The 15,305-nt window shown below is 51.0% G+C and overlaps 1 protein-coding gene across 1 annotated transcript in view; it reads left to right on the top strand.

The window, feature by feature from the left end:
- POLR2A (RNA polymerase II subunit A) overlaps positions 1–14,203 on the top strand; it is a 28,732-nt gene extending 14,529 nt beyond the window's left edge. Inside the window, exons 9-29 of the mRNA XM_003274618.4 lie at positions 185–309; positions 436–646; positions 1,797–2,006; positions 2,098–2,266; positions 2,447–2,541; positions 2,684–2,887; positions 3,058–3,280; positions 3,690–3,873; positions 4,294–4,465; positions 4,559–4,664; positions 4,760–4,965; positions 7,853–8,077; positions 8,542–8,788; positions 9,133–9,233; positions 10,815–10,919; positions 11,004–11,186; positions 11,400–11,603; positions 11,747–11,933; positions 12,066–12,179; positions 12,363–12,512; positions 12,610–14,203. Of these exons, the coding sequence (XP_003274666.1) occupies positions 185–309; positions 436–646; positions 1,797–2,006; positions 2,098–2,266; positions 2,447–2,541; positions 2,684–2,887; positions 3,058–3,280; positions 3,690–3,873; positions 4,294–4,465; positions 4,559–4,664; positions 4,760–4,965; positions 7,853–8,077; positions 8,542–8,788; positions 9,133–9,233; positions 10,815–10,919; positions 11,004–11,186; positions 11,400–11,603; positions 11,747–11,933; positions 12,066–12,179; positions 12,363–12,512; positions 12,610–13,766 (4,578 nt within the window). The 3' untranslated portion in view covers positions 13,767–14,203. The remainder of the gene's footprint in view (positions 1–184; positions 310–435; positions 647–1,796; positions 2,007–2,097; positions 2,267–2,446; positions 2,542–2,683; positions 2,888–3,057; positions 3,281–3,689; positions 3,874–4,293; positions 4,466–4,558; positions 4,665–4,759; positions 4,966–7,852; positions 8,078–8,541; positions 8,789–9,132; positions 9,234–10,814; positions 10,920–11,003; positions 11,187–11,399; positions 11,604–11,746; positions 11,934–12,065; positions 12,180–12,362; positions 12,513–12,609) is intronic.
- Positions 14,204–15,305: the final 1,102 nt, after the last annotated feature.

Below are 15,305 nucleotides of genomic sequence, written 5' to 3'. Positions count from 1 at the left end.
ACCATGTTGACCAGGCTGGTCTCAAACTCCTGACCTTAAGTGACGTGCCCGCCTCAGCCTCCCAAAGTACTTGGATTATAGGCGTGAGCTACTGCACCAGACTTGGAAAGGACTTTAGGTCCATTGTCCTTTCATTCTTAGATACCTCCTTCACTGAGACCTTTTACTTACCTCATCTCCCTAGGTGGAACGGCACATGTGTGATGGGGACATTGTTATCTTCAACCGGCAGCCAACTCTGCACAAAATGTCCATGATGGGGCATCGGGTCCGCATTCTCCCCTGGTCTACCTTTCGCTTGAATCTTAGGTCAGTCCCTGGCTGAGGGAAGCAGGCTGGAATTGGGGAAAGGGGGGGAAGGGGGGCAGGCTGGGTGGCTTCTTGAGGTTTCACTGCAGACATCTTCCCAACCCTGACTTTTCTCTTTAACTATAGTGTGACAACTCCGTACAATGCAGACTTTGATGGGGATGAGATGAACTTGCACCTGCCACAGTCTCTGGAGACACGAGCAGAGATCCAGGAGCTGGCCATGGTTCCTCGCATGATTGTCACACCCCAGAGCAATCGGCCTGTCATGGGTATTGTGCAGGACACACTCACAGCAGTGCGCAAATTCACCAAGAGAGACGTCTTCCTGGAGCGGGTGTGTGGTCCAAATGGAAACCTGGCTCAAGTGGGCAGTGGGGCTCTGGGGTGCAAGGTGGAGGCTAGGGAGGAAGAGCTGTGTTTTTTTTCCTGACTTACCCAGCAGTGGTCTGTGAGGTTGTCTTTTCTGGTGGGCGAACAAAAGGGGGGTTAGGAAAACTCAGGCCAAAATGGTGTAAGGCATTAATTCCCCATTTGATTCCTTAAAATTTCATGTAATACCAGGTATTGTCCATAAAGGAAAGATAAAGGGAAAAATAAGTAGGACCTTGTTAAAATTTTATTTTTCTATTTTAACCTTCACTTACTTCCTAATTATTAAAATAAATTTTTGCTTATTATTAAAAAAGAACAAAAACAAAAATTTCACTATTACAATGAATTTTTAATTAAAAGTTTTTGGGGCCGGGCGCGGTGGCTCACGCCTGTAATCCCAGCACCTTGGGAGGCCGAGGCGGGTGGATCATGAGGTCAGAAGATCAAGACCATCCTGGCTAACATGGTGAAACCCCGTCTCTACTAAAAATACAAAAAATCAGCCGGGCGTGGTGGCACACGCCTGTAGTCCCTGCTACTCGGGAGGCTGAGGCAGGAGAATGGCGTGAACCTGGGAGGCGGAGCTGCAGTGAGCCAAGATTGCGTCACTGCACTCCAGCCTGGGCGACAGAGCTAAGGCTCCGTCTCAAAAAAAAAAAAAGCTTTTGGGACTGGGCATGGTGGTGACTCACACCTGTAATTCTAGCACTTTGGAAGGCTGAGGTAGGCACATCATTTGAGGCCAGGAGTTGGAGACAACCCTGGCCAACATGGAGAAACCCCATCTCTACCAAAAATACAAAAATTAGCCGGACGTGGTGGCAGGTGCCTGTAATCCCAGCTACTCGAGGCTGTGGCAGGAGAATTGCTTGACCCCAGGAGGCGGAGGTTGCAGTGAGCCCTGATTGCACCATTGCACTCCAGCCTGGGTAACAGAGCAAGACCCTGTCTCAAAAAAAAATTAAAGTTTGGAAAAAACTTTTCCTGTCATCTTTGCCTCCAAAATCTGGCTTTCTCCCTTGGGCAGGGAAATCTCCCCAACATTTCTCTCTCATCCCTGAGATGTGGGGCCTGCACTCTGACTTCTGTCTGCCTTACTCTTTGTCTTACAGGGTGAAGTAATGAACCTCCTGATGTTCTTGTCGACGTGGGACGGCAAGGTCCCACAGCCAGCCATCCTAAAACCCCGACCTCTGTGGACAGGCAAGCAGATCTTCTCCCTCATCATACCTGGTCACATCAATTGTATCCGTACCCACAGCACCCATCCCGATGATGAAGACAGTGGCCCTTACAAGCACATCTCTCCTGGGGACACCAAGGTAGGGCTTGGCTTCTGGATATGTGAGGACAGAATTTGGACATGGGAGCCAGGACCAGAGCAGGGGCCTTGAGTGGGTGCTTTGTCCTTAGGTGGTGGTGGAGAATGGGGAGCTGATCATGGGCATCCTGTGTAAGAAGTCTCTGGGCACGTCAGCTGGCTCCCTGGTCCACATCTCCTACCTAGAGATGGGGCATGACATCACTCGCCTCTTCTACTCCAACATTCAGACTGTCATTAACAACTGGCTCCTCATCGAGGGTGAGCATGGAGGCGTGGTACCAAGACCGCTCTGTGAATTCTCTAACTTCTTACTGTCCTTCCATCCCTTTCTTTCCTCCTTGGATTTGGTGCCCTCTGCTTCTACTCTCTTGGCTATCATTCCATTCCATGTTTCTTAGAGGTCCAAAGGGGTTTGCTGATGCTTTTCCCTGTCTCTAGGTCATACTATTGGCATTGGGGACTCCATTGCTGATTCTAAGACTTACCAGGACATTCAGAACACTATTAAGAAGGCCAAGCAGGATGTAATAGAGGTAAGAGGGGAGGCCACCAGAGACAGAATAAGGAGTTTCCAGGGACTTAGAAGTTAGCATCATCAAGAGCAAAGGGAGTGTAAGGTTAGAGGGAAGGGGCGGAGAGTAGGGATTGATGTCTCACTGAGAACTCTGCCTCCAGGTCATCGAGAAGGCACACAACAACGAGCTGGAGCCCACCCCAGGGAACACTCTGAGGCAGACGTTTGAGAATCAGGTGAACCGCATTCTTAATGATGCCCGAGACAAGACTGGCTCCTCTGCTCAGAAATCCCTGTCTGAATACAACAACTTCAAGTCTATGGTCGTGTCCGGAGCTAAAGGTTCCAAGATTAACATCTCCCAGGTGAAAAGCCTTGTCTTTCCACATACGGGGCCACTCTGAAGTTTGGGAGGAGGAAGGAAGGTGTTTGTATGTATTAGGGTCAGGAGGATCACGGGAGTTGGGGGAAATTTTGGGAACTGTTATTCTTAAGGCAGAGGGAATTCAGTACACCCCACCTTTCTGTTTCCCAGGTCATTGCTGTCGTCGGGCAGCAGAATGTGGAGGGCAAGCGGATTCCATTTGGCTTCAAGCACCGGACTCTGCCTCACTTCATCAAGGATGACTACGGGCCTGAGAGCCGTGGCTTTGTGGAGAACTCCTACCTAGCCGGCCTCACACCCACTGAGTTCTTTTTCCACGCCATGGGGGGTCGTGAGGGGCTCATTGACACGGCTGTCAAGACTGCTGAGACTGGTGAGGCTTTCCTCAGGGATCTTCCTTGGGCTGTTAGCAGGGACTGCTGCAGGCTGAGAAACCCCTAACAGGTGGAGAGTGGAAATTCTCAGGCTCCTATTCCCAGGGTATAATTCTGGCCCTTGTGGAAAGAATAGAGACTCAAGAGTAGGCAAACACCCTTGTTTGGATTGCTGTGCAGCATTCCACAGTGCAGGGATAGAGCTTCCGGGATTCTGCTGGCCTGTCCCATGGGCCAGCAGAAGCCCCCTGCTGGGCTTTTTGTCCATCTAGTGGTAGACACTGAGTCTGCATTCAAAGGCCTCAGACAAAGGGAGTACTAGCTGACTCTTCTGACAGTCAGGTAGGTTAAGGCCCCAGCCTGGGTCTTTGGGCTTTATCATCCCCTTTTTGCCTTACTTCTCTCCAGGATACATCCAGCGGCGGCTGATTAAGTCCATGGAGTCAGTGATGGTGAAGTACGATGCGACTGTGCGGAACTCCATCAACCAGGTGGTGCAGCTGCGCTACGGTGAAGACGGCCTGGCAGGCGAGAGTGTTGAGTTCCAGAACCTGGCTACGCTTAAGCCTTCCAACAAGGCGTTTGAGAAGAAGTGAGGAGGCGGGCAGGCGGGTGGTTCTCGCCCCTGGGGTTCAGGGCCTGAGTAGTAGGATTCCCATACTTATTCCAGAGAGATAGCCTGGTATGTGTCTTGCACTAGAGCTTACCTTTCAGCGTCCTTTCCCCACCTATCTGAAACAGCTGTATGACATGGGGGAGGGGGTGGATGGAGGTGGATTTAAGATTGGTCCCCACTTTGTCCCTGCTGATATTATAAAGCAGATGTAGAGGGGTGGGCCTGTACTCAGGTCCCGGTGGCAGTCCTTGGGCCTGAAGTTTTCTGTGTCGAGGATTCTTGCCTCCAAACCACTGTACCTGGTTGGCTGTGCACCTTTGGGAACCTTACAGTGCGTTTTGTGGGGACCAAGGTCCCAGAGCCCACCTGCCCGCTAGCTACCCCTTGCACTTCCAGGTTCCGCTTTGATTATACCAATGAGAGGGCCCTGCGGCGCACTCTGCAGGAGGACCTGGTGAAGGACGTGCTGAGCAACGCACACATCCAGAATGAGTTGGAGCGGGAATTTGAGCGGATGCGGGAGGATCGGGAGGTGCTCAGGGTCATCTTCCCAACTGGAGACAGCAAGGTGCGTGTGGGTGGGAAGTGCTAACGCTAGAGATGTGCCTCCCTGGATGGCTGTCCCCAGAAGCTACCCTCCCTCCATTCCCTCCTCTCTCAGGTCGTCCTCCCCTGTAACCTGCTGCGGATGATCTGGAATGCTCAGAAAATCTTCCACATCAACCCGCGCCTTCCCTCCGACCTGCACCCCATCAAAGTGGTGGAGGGTAAGTTCCTGCTTAGGGGTCTCCAAGCCAGGCTAGGGGATAGGAGACTGCTGGGCCCTGGTCTAATGATCTCCTCACCTTTAATTGGTCCCCAGGAGTCAAGGAATTGAGCAAGAAGCTGGTGATTGTGAATGGGGATGACCCACTAAGTCGACAGGCCCAGGAAAATGCCACGCTGCTCTTCAACATCCACCTGCGGTCCACATTGTGTTCACGCCGCATGGCAGAGGAGTTTCGGCTCAGTGGGGAGGCCTTCGACTGGCTGCTTGGGGAGATTGAGTCCAAGTTCAACCAAGCCATTGTGAGTGTTGTGCTCTTCACAGCAGTCTTATTTTTCTCCTTTTACCTGTTGACTTCTGTGGTTTTGGTTTCCAAGAGCAGCCCACTTCTGACCACAACCACCTAATAATAGCTCTCATTCATGGAGAGACTGCTTGTACCTTACCAAGTCCTGTGTTTGGCCCATTATCCCTTTATACCATCATGGCTTTAAAACACTCCTAGTAGGGGAGGGTTTGTTAGTCCCACGTTGCAGAGACAAAAACTGAGGCTTGGAGAGAGTGACTGGATTGTATGATGGTCATATAGGAAGTAAGTGGCATGACTGGGATATGACATAGGAGAATTGTTCTTTTTTTTCCTCTATACTCCCTGCTGTGTGCAGAGTCTAATTTAGATAAAAGATAGGGAATTGGGGCTGGGTGTGGAGGCTCACACCTATAATCCCAGCACTTTGGGAGGCCGAGGCGGGCAGATCACCAGGTTAGGAGTTCGAGAGCAGCCTGACCAACATGGTGAAACAAGGGTGAAATACTAAAATTAGCTGGGCGTGGTGGTGTGCGCCATAATCCCAGCTACTCGGGAGGCTGAGGCAGGAGAATCACTTGAACCCAGGAGGCAGAGGTTGCAGTGAGCCAAGATTGCGCCTTTGCACTCCAGCCTGGGCAACAGAGCGAGACTCTGTCTCAAAAAGGGAGTTGGAGAGAGTAAATAGGAAAAAAGATTTATAGATATTGGAATGTGCTTTCACTGGCTTTAAGCAGTAAGAGGGTAAAGCATTGTTGCAGGCATACCTCTGAACCTGTTTACTGTAAGTCAGTTTTTATAAATTAAATAGTTAAAAATGTATTAGGGAACACCATAGAACATGGCTGAAAGAAATTTTAAAAGACCTAAGTGAGGCCGGGTGCGGTGGCTTATGCCTGTAATCCCAGCACTTTGGGAGGCCGAGGTGGGCAGATCACCTGAGGTCAGGAGTTCGAGACCAGCCTTACCAACAGGAAGAAACCCCACCTTTACTAAAAATACAAAATTAGCCGGGTATAGTGACACATGCCTGTAATCCCAGCTACTCTGGAGGCTGTGACAGGAGAATCACCTGAACCTGGGAATGGAGGTTGCGGTGACCCAAGATTGTGCCATTGCACACCAGCCTGGGCAACGAGAGTGAGACTGTATCAAAAAAAAAGCCCTAAATGAAAGACCTCTCATATTCGTGGATTGGAAGACTTAATATTGTTGAATAGCATTACTTCCCAAAATAAGCTATAGATCCAATATAATCCCTATCAAAATTCCAACTGGCTTTTTCGCAGAAATTTACAAGCTGATGTTAAAATTCATATGGAAATGCAAGGGATATAGAATAGCCAAAACAATATTTAAAAGTAGCAAAAGTTGGAGAACTCACATTCCCTGATTTCAAAACTTACTACAGAGCTACAGTAAGCAAGACTGTGCTTCTGTTATAAGGATACGTATAAAGACTGATAGAGTAGAATTGAGAGTCCAGAAATAAACCCTCACATTTATGGTCACTTGATTTTTTGCAAGTCCCAATTTAATTAAATGGGGTAAGCATACTCTTTTTAGCAAATGGTGCTGGGGCAACTAGATACCCACGTGTAAAAGAATGAAGTTGGATTCCTACCTCATACCATGTACAAAAACTCTCAAAATGCCTAAATTCAAGAGCTAACACTATAAAACTCTTAGAAGGGAACGAATAAATCTTCATGACTGTGGCTTAGGCAGTGAATTCTTAGGTATGACACCAAAAGCATAAGCATCCAAAGGAAAAAATAGATGAATTAGACCTATATACACACACACACACACACACACACACACTCAAGATAACAGAAAACATGGCCACACAAACATTTATACACAAGTGTTCATATCAGTGTTACAGTAGCTAAGCAGTGAAAACACGTGTCCATCTGCTGATGAATGGGTAGGCAAAATGTGGTATGTCCATACGAGGGAACATCATTCAGCAATAAAAAGTAATGAACAGGCTGGGCCCACTTGGTGACTCACACCCATAATCCCAGCACTATGGGAGGCCGAGGCAGGCAGATCACTTGAGGTCAGGAGTTCCAGACCAGCCTGCCCAACATGGTGAAACCCCCATCTCTGCCAAAAATAGAAAAATTAGCCAGGTGTGGTGGTACGTGCTTGTTATCCCAGCTACTTGGGAGGCTAAGGCAGGAGGATCACTTGAACCCGGGCAGCAGAGGTTGTAGTGAGCTGAGATTCTACCACTGCACTCCAGCCTGGGCGACAGAGGGAGACCATCTCAAAAAAAAAAGTAACAAACAGCCAAGCACAGTGGCTGATGTCTATAATCCTAGCACTTTGGGAAGCTGAGGTGGGAAGATTACTTGAGCCCAGAAGTTCAAGACTACCCTTGGGCAACATGGCAAAACCCCATCTCTACAAAAAATTTAGCCAGGTGTGGCAGAGTGCACCTGTAATCCCAGCTACTTGGGAGGCTAAGGTGGGAGGATCACCTGAGGCCAGGAGGTTGAAGCTGCAATAGTGAGCTGAGATCATGCTACTGTATCCTAGGCGACGGCGAGACTCCATGTCAAAAAAAAAAAAAAGAAAAAAAAAATTTGGATCTCAGATGGTATAGTAGCTTTCTTTGAATGTGCTGCATACCAGGTGCCAAATGGTGTCCTATAAATGGAAGCTCTTGTGTGAGGAAGGGGATGATTAAATAAGAGTTTTTTTTTTTTTTTTTTTTTTTGTGGAGTCTGTCTGCCTTTTCCAAACTCATCTGCCCATGTCCTTTAAGATTACAGTCCTGGCCCTGACTGTGATAAGCCAGATGCGGATCCGCATCCTATTCTCATTAACTGAAAGAGAGGCGTTGGCTTTGTCTGATGCTAGCTTTTCCTTAGGCCCATCCTGGGGAAATGGTGGGAGCTCTGGCCGCACAGTCGCTTGGAGAACCTGCCACCCAGATGACCTTGAATACCTTCCACTATGCTGGTGTGTCTGCGAAGAATGTGACGCTGGGTGTGCCCCGACTTAAGGAGCTCATCAACATTTCCAAGAAGCCGAAGACCCCTTCACTTACTGTCTTCCTGTTGGGCCAGTCCGCTCGAGATGCTGAGAGAGCCAAGGTAGGGATCAGGGCTGCTGGGCTTTTTGGCCGGAAGAAAAGAAGGAGAACTCAACTGGGCGTGGTGGCTCATGCCTGTAATCCCAGCACTTTGGGAGGCCAAGGCAGGTGGATCACCTAAGGTCAGGAGTTCAAGACCAACCTGGCCAACGTGGTGAAACCCCGTCTCTACTAAAAATAGAAAAATTAGCCGGGCACGGTGGCGTGTGCCTGTAATCCCAGCTGCTAGTGGGGGCCGAGACAGGAGAATTGCTTGAACCTGGGAGGCAGAGTTGCAGTGAGCCAAGATTGTGCCACTGCACTCCAGCCTGGGCAACAAGAGCGAGACTCCGTCTGAAAAAAAGAAAACAAAAGGAGAACTCTTCCCCTTGAATAAAGGGTTTTGGATTCCCTTGATAAGGAGGGTTAGAAGAGGCCTCTAGAGCTACTCAGTTCTCTGTGTCATGGACTTCTGTCTCTTCCCAGGATATTCTGTGCCGCCTGGAGCATACAACGTTGAGGAAGGTTACTGCCAACACAGCCATCTACTATGACCCCAACCCCCAGAGCACGGTGGTGGCAGAGGATCAGGAGTGGGTGAATGTCTACTATGAAATGCCTGACTTTGATGTGGCCCGAATCTCCCCCTGGCTGTTGCGAGTGGAGCTGGATCGGAAGCACATGACTGACCGGAAGCTCACCATGGAGCAGATTGCTGAAAAGATCAATGCTGGTAAGCCTAGGAGGGCAGGCCTGGCTCAGGAGCCCCGCTGTCTGGGCTACCACCTATCGTGTTCACCGCACTTGAGCCCCTAAAGAGCTACCCACCCTCACCCCCGTCCATGTACCACTTCCACCCCTCCGAGGCATCCTCCAACTCTCCAGGTCCCCTCTGCACTCCCTTTCTCTTCTCAGTGTTCCCCCTTCCCCTTTCCAAGGGGTTCTATGAAAAGAAAGGTTCTGTGAAGAGGAGCGGGGAGCCAAAAGAGAGCCTTGCTCAGAGAGAGCTGCAAATGGACGGTGGCTGGGGCCAGTCCCCTTAGCTGCAGCCTTTCTCATGGCTCCTCGCCCCACCAGGTTTTGGTGATGACTTGAACTGCATCTTTAATGATGACAATGCAGAGAAGCTGGTGCTCCGTATTCGCATCATGAACAGCGATGAGAACAAGATGCAAGAGGTAATGGGGGTCCTAGAAGAAGTCGATGTGTCACATGAATAAAACTTATGAATCATGTTAGAGACCAAAGAAAAGAAGATGCAATCAACATTGAGGGGCGGCCGGGCATGGTGGCTCACGCCTGTAATCCCAGCACTTTGGGAGGCTGAGGCGGGTGGATCACTTGAGGTCAGGAGTTCGAGACCACCCTGACCAACATGGAGTAACCCCGTCTCTACTAAAAATAAAAATTAGCCGGGCATGGTGGTATGTGCCTGTAATCCTAGCTACTCGGGAGGCTGAGGCAGCAAGAATGAAACTATCTCAAAAAATAAAAAAACATTGAGGGGCCAGTCATACCCACCTAATTTAGGGATAGGGAATGGTGATTAGCAATGATTTTCAAAATCCACAGCACTGGCCAAGTAGATAAAACAGGTAGTGTTGAAATAGGAGATAAGAGTGCCTCCCTGTCGCCCTGTCACTTGACTCTCCTCCCCCAAGGCTCCTGCAGCTTGCTTTGCTTAGGGAATACAAACCCAAGCCCTGAGGCAGGAGCCAGACTTGGGGACAGGTTGGGCAGTAGGAATTGCTGCGTCCTAGGGGAAGTTGTGGACAGACATAACAAGACCCCTGAAAAGGCAGGATCAGGGACTTCACTCCTGGGCATGGCTCCTGAGATATTTGTTTGGCACATGTTGGTGCCTGGTGCTTTAGTAATAAAAACTGAAGAACTCAGGCCGGGCACAGTGGCTCACACTTGTAATCCCAGCACTTTGGGAGGCCGAGGCGGGCAGATTACCTGAGGTCGGTAGTTCGAAACCAGCCTGACCAACATGGAGAAACCCCGTCTCTACTAAAAATACAAAATTAGCCGGGCGTGGTGGCACATGCCTGTAATCCTAGTTACTCAGGAGGCTGAGGCAGGAGAATTGCTTGAACATGGGAGGCGGAGGTTGCGGTGAGGCAAGATCACACCATTACACTCCAGCCTGGGCAATAAGAGCAAAACTCCATCTCAAAAAAACAAAAAAAAAACTGAAGAACTAACTGCTGAACTGCTGTCAGAGAACAGTTATAAAAGCATTGATAGGTCTTGATGGAATACAGTATATGGCCATTAGAAGAGATCACTGTCATGCCAGCGGCAGCCTAGGCGAACACGCAGTGAAGTGCCAGAGCAGGGAATGGTGTGTGCTCGGGTACAGCAGTTGGAGGATATGACATGTACATGGAGCCCGCCTCTTGCTAGGCAGGACTGCACGAGAGTGGAAGTTGTGATGGGTTGATGGGATTTGGGTGCCTTTCCTTAGGCTTCTTTTAATATTGTAAAGTCAGGATTAAAAGTCTCACTGGAGAATTGCTGGAACCTGGGAGGTAGAGGTTGCAGTGAGCTGAGATCGTGCCATTGCACTCCAGCCCAGGCTGATAACAGTGAGACTCCATCGCAAAAAAAAAAAAAAAAAAAAAAAAGTCTCACTGGAACTGTGAGGGGCAGAGCCTGGTGACTGACTTGTTCGGCCCTCAAAGAGGCTGTAGTTGGAGCTGAGAGCCGGGGAAGAGACCAGAGGATGCCGAGTGCTGACCTCACTCTCACTGCAGGAGGAAGAGGTGGTGGACAAGATGGATGATGATGTCTTCCTGCGCTGCATCGAGTCCAACATGCTGACAGATATGACCCTGCAGGGCATCGAGCAGATCAGCAAGGTCAGCCATCCCCTCTGCCACCGCCTTCCTCCTCGCTCCCCCACTCCCCGCCCTGCCCACTCTGAGCACGCTGTCTTCCCACAGGTGTACATGCACTTGCCACAGACAGACAACAAGAAGAAGATCATCATCACGGAGGACGGGGAATTCAAGGCCCTGCAGGAGTGGATCCTGGAGACGGACGGCGTGAGCTTGATGCGGGTGCTGAGTGAGAAGGATGTGGACCCCGTACGCACCACGTCCAATGACATCGTGGAGATCTTCACGGTGAGCCCACGTGTGCTGCCCAGCAGCCTTTCGTGGATCTCTGGCTCTCAGGCCTCTCATTCTGTCCTGTCCACTCACGGACTTTTTCCATTTCTGAGTGTGGGATATCCTGGCTCCTGACACCCTCCCTGGATCTCGGTGGCGACAGAAGCAGGGAAGAGAGCAGAGTTGCTCAGTCCTGGCCCTCCCCTCCGCTTCCCTCCCCTGTGCCAGGTGCTGGGCATTGAAGCCGTGCGGAAGGCCCTGGAGCGGGAGCTGTACCACGTCATCTCCTTTGATGGCTCCTATGTCAATTACCGACATTTGGCTCTCTTGTGTGATACCATGACCTGTCGTGGCCACTTGATGGCCATCACCCGACACGGAGTCAACCGCCAGGACACAGGACCACTCATGAAGTGTTCCTTTGAGGAAACGGTAACAGTGGAATTTCTGAATAGGGCAGAAGGTGGGAGCAGTGTGGGAAGAAGGGCACCCACTTTGGGCAGCTGGGCTGTGGTGATGGGACAGCCAGGTGCTGTGTGTGGAGGGGTCTCATGGGGCCGGTCTGCTCTGTTCAGGTGGACGTGCTTATGGAAGCAGCCGCACATGGCGAGAGTGACCCCATGAAGGGGGTCTCTGAGAATATCATGCTGGGCCAGCTGGCTCCGGCCGGCACCGGCTGCTTTGATCTCCTGCTTGATGCAGAGAAGTGCAAGTATGGCATGGAGATCCCCACCAATATCCCCGGCCTGGGGGCTGCTGGACGTGAGTATGAGGCCCCAGCTGCGGTAGCTGCTTGCGTCGGCGAGGCAGTGGGGCAGGCCGTGGGTGCGAGGGTGTCACCAGTCCGTGGTGGTTGTTCTTGCTCCTCACGATTTCCTGTGTGCCTCTTTGCAGCCACCGGCATGTTCTTTGGTTCAGCACCCAGTCCCATGGGTGGAATCTCTCCTGCCATGACACCTTGGAACCAGGGTGCAACCCCCGCCTATGGCGCCTGGTCCCCCAGTGTTGGTGAGTAACCTGATCCAGGAAGAGAGCCCTCCAGGTGGTTCAGAGGTGGGTGAGCTGGGATCGTGAACGGTAGCTATTGTTGGAACTCTGAAGGCCGCAGAGGGCTAGTGAAAGGTGGGGCAGGGAGAATTGGGGGCCTTTGGTCTCCAGCTTTGGCCTTAACTTGCTTCTCTCACTCTGTAGGGAGTGGAATGACCCCAGGGGCAGCCGGCTTCTCTCCCAGTGCTGCGTCAGATGCCAGCGGCTTCAGCCCAGGTTACTCCCCTGCCTGGTCTCCCACACCGGGCTCTCCGGGGTCTCCAGGTCCCTCAAGCCCCTATATCCCTTCACCAGGTGAGTTGTCGCCATCGGTCAGGCCAGGTTTGTTTTCTCCTCAGTTCTGGGTGAGTCTGTCCATTGCTCATCTCCTTTGTTGGTTGCTTCCCCACAGGTGGTGCCATGTCTCCCAGCTACTCGCCAACGTCACCTGCCTACGAGCCCCGCTCTCCTGGGGGCTACACACCCCAGAGTCCCTCTTATTCCCCCACTTCACCCTCCTACTCCCCTACCTCTCCATCCTATTCTCCAACCAGTCCCAACTATAGTCCCACATCACCCAGCTATTCGCCAACGTCACCCAGCTACTCACCAACCTCTCCCAGCTACTCACCGACCTCTCCCAGCTACTCACCGACCTCTCCCAGCTACTCGCCCACCTCTCCCAGCTACTCGCCCACTTCCCCTAGCTACTCGCCCACCTCTCCCAGCTACTCACCAACGTCTCCCAGCTACTCGCCGACATCTCCCAGCTACTCGCCAACTTCACCCAGTTATTCTCCCACTTCCCCCAGCTACTCACCGACCTCTCCAAGCTATTCACCCACCTCCCCCAGCTACTCACCCACTTCCCCAAGTTACTCACCTACCAGCCCGAACTATTCTCCAACCAGTCCCAATTACACCCCAACGTCACCCAGCTACAGCCCAACATCACCCAGCTATTCACCTACTAGTCCCAACTACACGCCTACCAGCCCTAACTATAGCCCAACCTCTCCAAGCTACTCTCCAACATCACCCAGCTATTCCCCGACCTCACCAAGTTACTCCCCTTCCAGCCCACGATACACACCACAGTCTCCAACCTATACCCCAAGCTCACCCAGCTACAGCCCCAGCTCGCCCAGCTACAGCCCAACCTCACCCAAGTACACCCCAACCAGTCCTTCTTACAGTCCCAGCTCCCCAGAGTATACCCCAACCTCTCCCAAGTACTCACCTACCAGTCCCAAATATTCACCCACCTCTCCCAAGTACTCGCCTACCAGTCCCACCTATTCACCCACCACCCCGAAATACTCCCCAACATCTCCTACTTATTCTCCAACCTCTCCAGTCTACACCCCAACCTCTCCTAAGTACTCACCTACTAGCCCCACTTACTCGCCCACTTCCCCCAAGTACTCGCCCACCAGCCCCACCTACTCGCCCACCTCCCCCAAAGGCTCAACCTACTCTCCCACTTCCCCCGGTTACTCGCCCACCAGCCCCACATACAGCCTCACCAGCCCAGCCATCAGCCCGGATGACAGTGACGAGGAGAACTGAGGGCGTGTGGGGTGTGGCAGCGGGCTAGGGCCCAGGGCAGCTTGCCCATGCTGCTGTGCAGTTCTTGCCTCCCTCACGGGGCGTCACCCCCAGCCCAGCTCCCTTGTACATAAATGCCTTGTGGCAGAGCTCCCGGTGAACTTCTGGATCCCGTTTCTGATGCAGGCTGTTGTCTTGTTCTCCACTCGTGCTGTCAGAACCCACTGGCCCAGTGGTGGTCTCATTCCTACCCCACCCACCCCCTGCCTGCCCCCAGATTGAAGATCCTTGCTTGCCTGTGGCTTGATGCGGGGCGGGTAAAGGGTATTTTAACTTAGGGGTAGTTCCTGCTCTGAGTGGTTACAGCTGATCCTCGGGAAGAACAAAGCTAAAGCTGCCTTTTGTCTGTTATTTTATTTTTTTGAAGTTTAAATAAAGTTTACTAATTTTGACCAAAAGTATGTACATCGAGTGCTTCATTGGGGTTCGGGGACCCCCAGGCCCCTGCCTCCTGCCTGGGCTGCTGCTGATCTGTTAGGGGGAGGGGACCTTGCAGTCACTGAAGCCACACACAGCCCCTGCTCTGTGCCAGGCGCTGCTCTGTACTGAGTCTGTTGTAGTCACAACAGATGCAGCTCTTGTCCTGTATTAAGGTGATATTGACCATAACAGCTTTTTAACCTGTTTTACTGATTGTCATAAATAATTTGGAAAAGTGTAGAAAGGTGTAATGCAGAGGGAGAAAAATGATCACCCATAATTCCACCACTAGGAGGCATACTTTCTTCTGGTATTTTTTCCTACACTTTTCTTGAGTCACTAACAAGTGAACCAAAATGAGCTTTGATTTTGGCCTCAAACCAAGAATGAAAAGATTATACAGATGCTGTAATACAGAAGCTGAAGTAAAAGGACTTGGGGGTAATACGCTGGTTTTAGCTGGCTATTTTTCCCCCTTTCGTTAGCACCTTAATGTGGTATCTTCTACATCCTCTGCAAGTCATTTCTGGTTTACTTGAGGTATTTTTATTTTTATTTTACTTATTTTTTTTGAGACAGTCTCGCTCTGTTGCCCAGGCTGGAGTGCAGTGGCGCAGTCTCAGTTCACTGCAACCTCTGCCTCTTGGGTTCAAGCAATTCTCACTGCCTCAGCCTTCCAGGTAGCTGGGATTGCAAGTGCCTGCCACCATGCCCAGCTACTTTTGGTGATTTTAATAGAGAAGGGATTTCACAGTGTTGGCCAGGCTGGTCTCAAACTCCTGATTTCAGGTGATCCGCCCACTTTGGCCTCCCGAAGTGCTGGGATTACAGGCGTGAGCCACTGCGCCCAGCCTATTATCTAGAAATGTCTATTTTGCCTTCATTCCTAAAGAATATCTTCGCTAGAGATAGGATTCTGGTGTGACATTTTTTGTTTTTAGCACTTTTTTTTTTTTTTTTTTTTTTTAGGAGCAGAGGTTTAATATGCAAAAGGTAGAGAAAGGAGAACAGCTCTCTCCCTTGCAGGGGAGAAGGGGCTTCTGAAAGGGAAGTCCCTAAGATGTCCTGTTTTCCGGCCCT

This window comes from Nomascus leucogenys, chromosome 19 (genome assembly GCF_006542625.1).
Source record: "Nomascus leucogenys isolate Asia chromosome 19, Asia_NLE_v1, whole genome shotgun sequence".
Taxonomy (NCBI): Eukaryota; Metazoa; Chordata; class Mammalia; order Primates; family Hylobatidae; genus Nomascus; species Nomascus leucogenys.
Note: the sequence above shows the minus strand (reverse complement) of the source record. Positions and strands in the feature narration are given on the sequence as shown.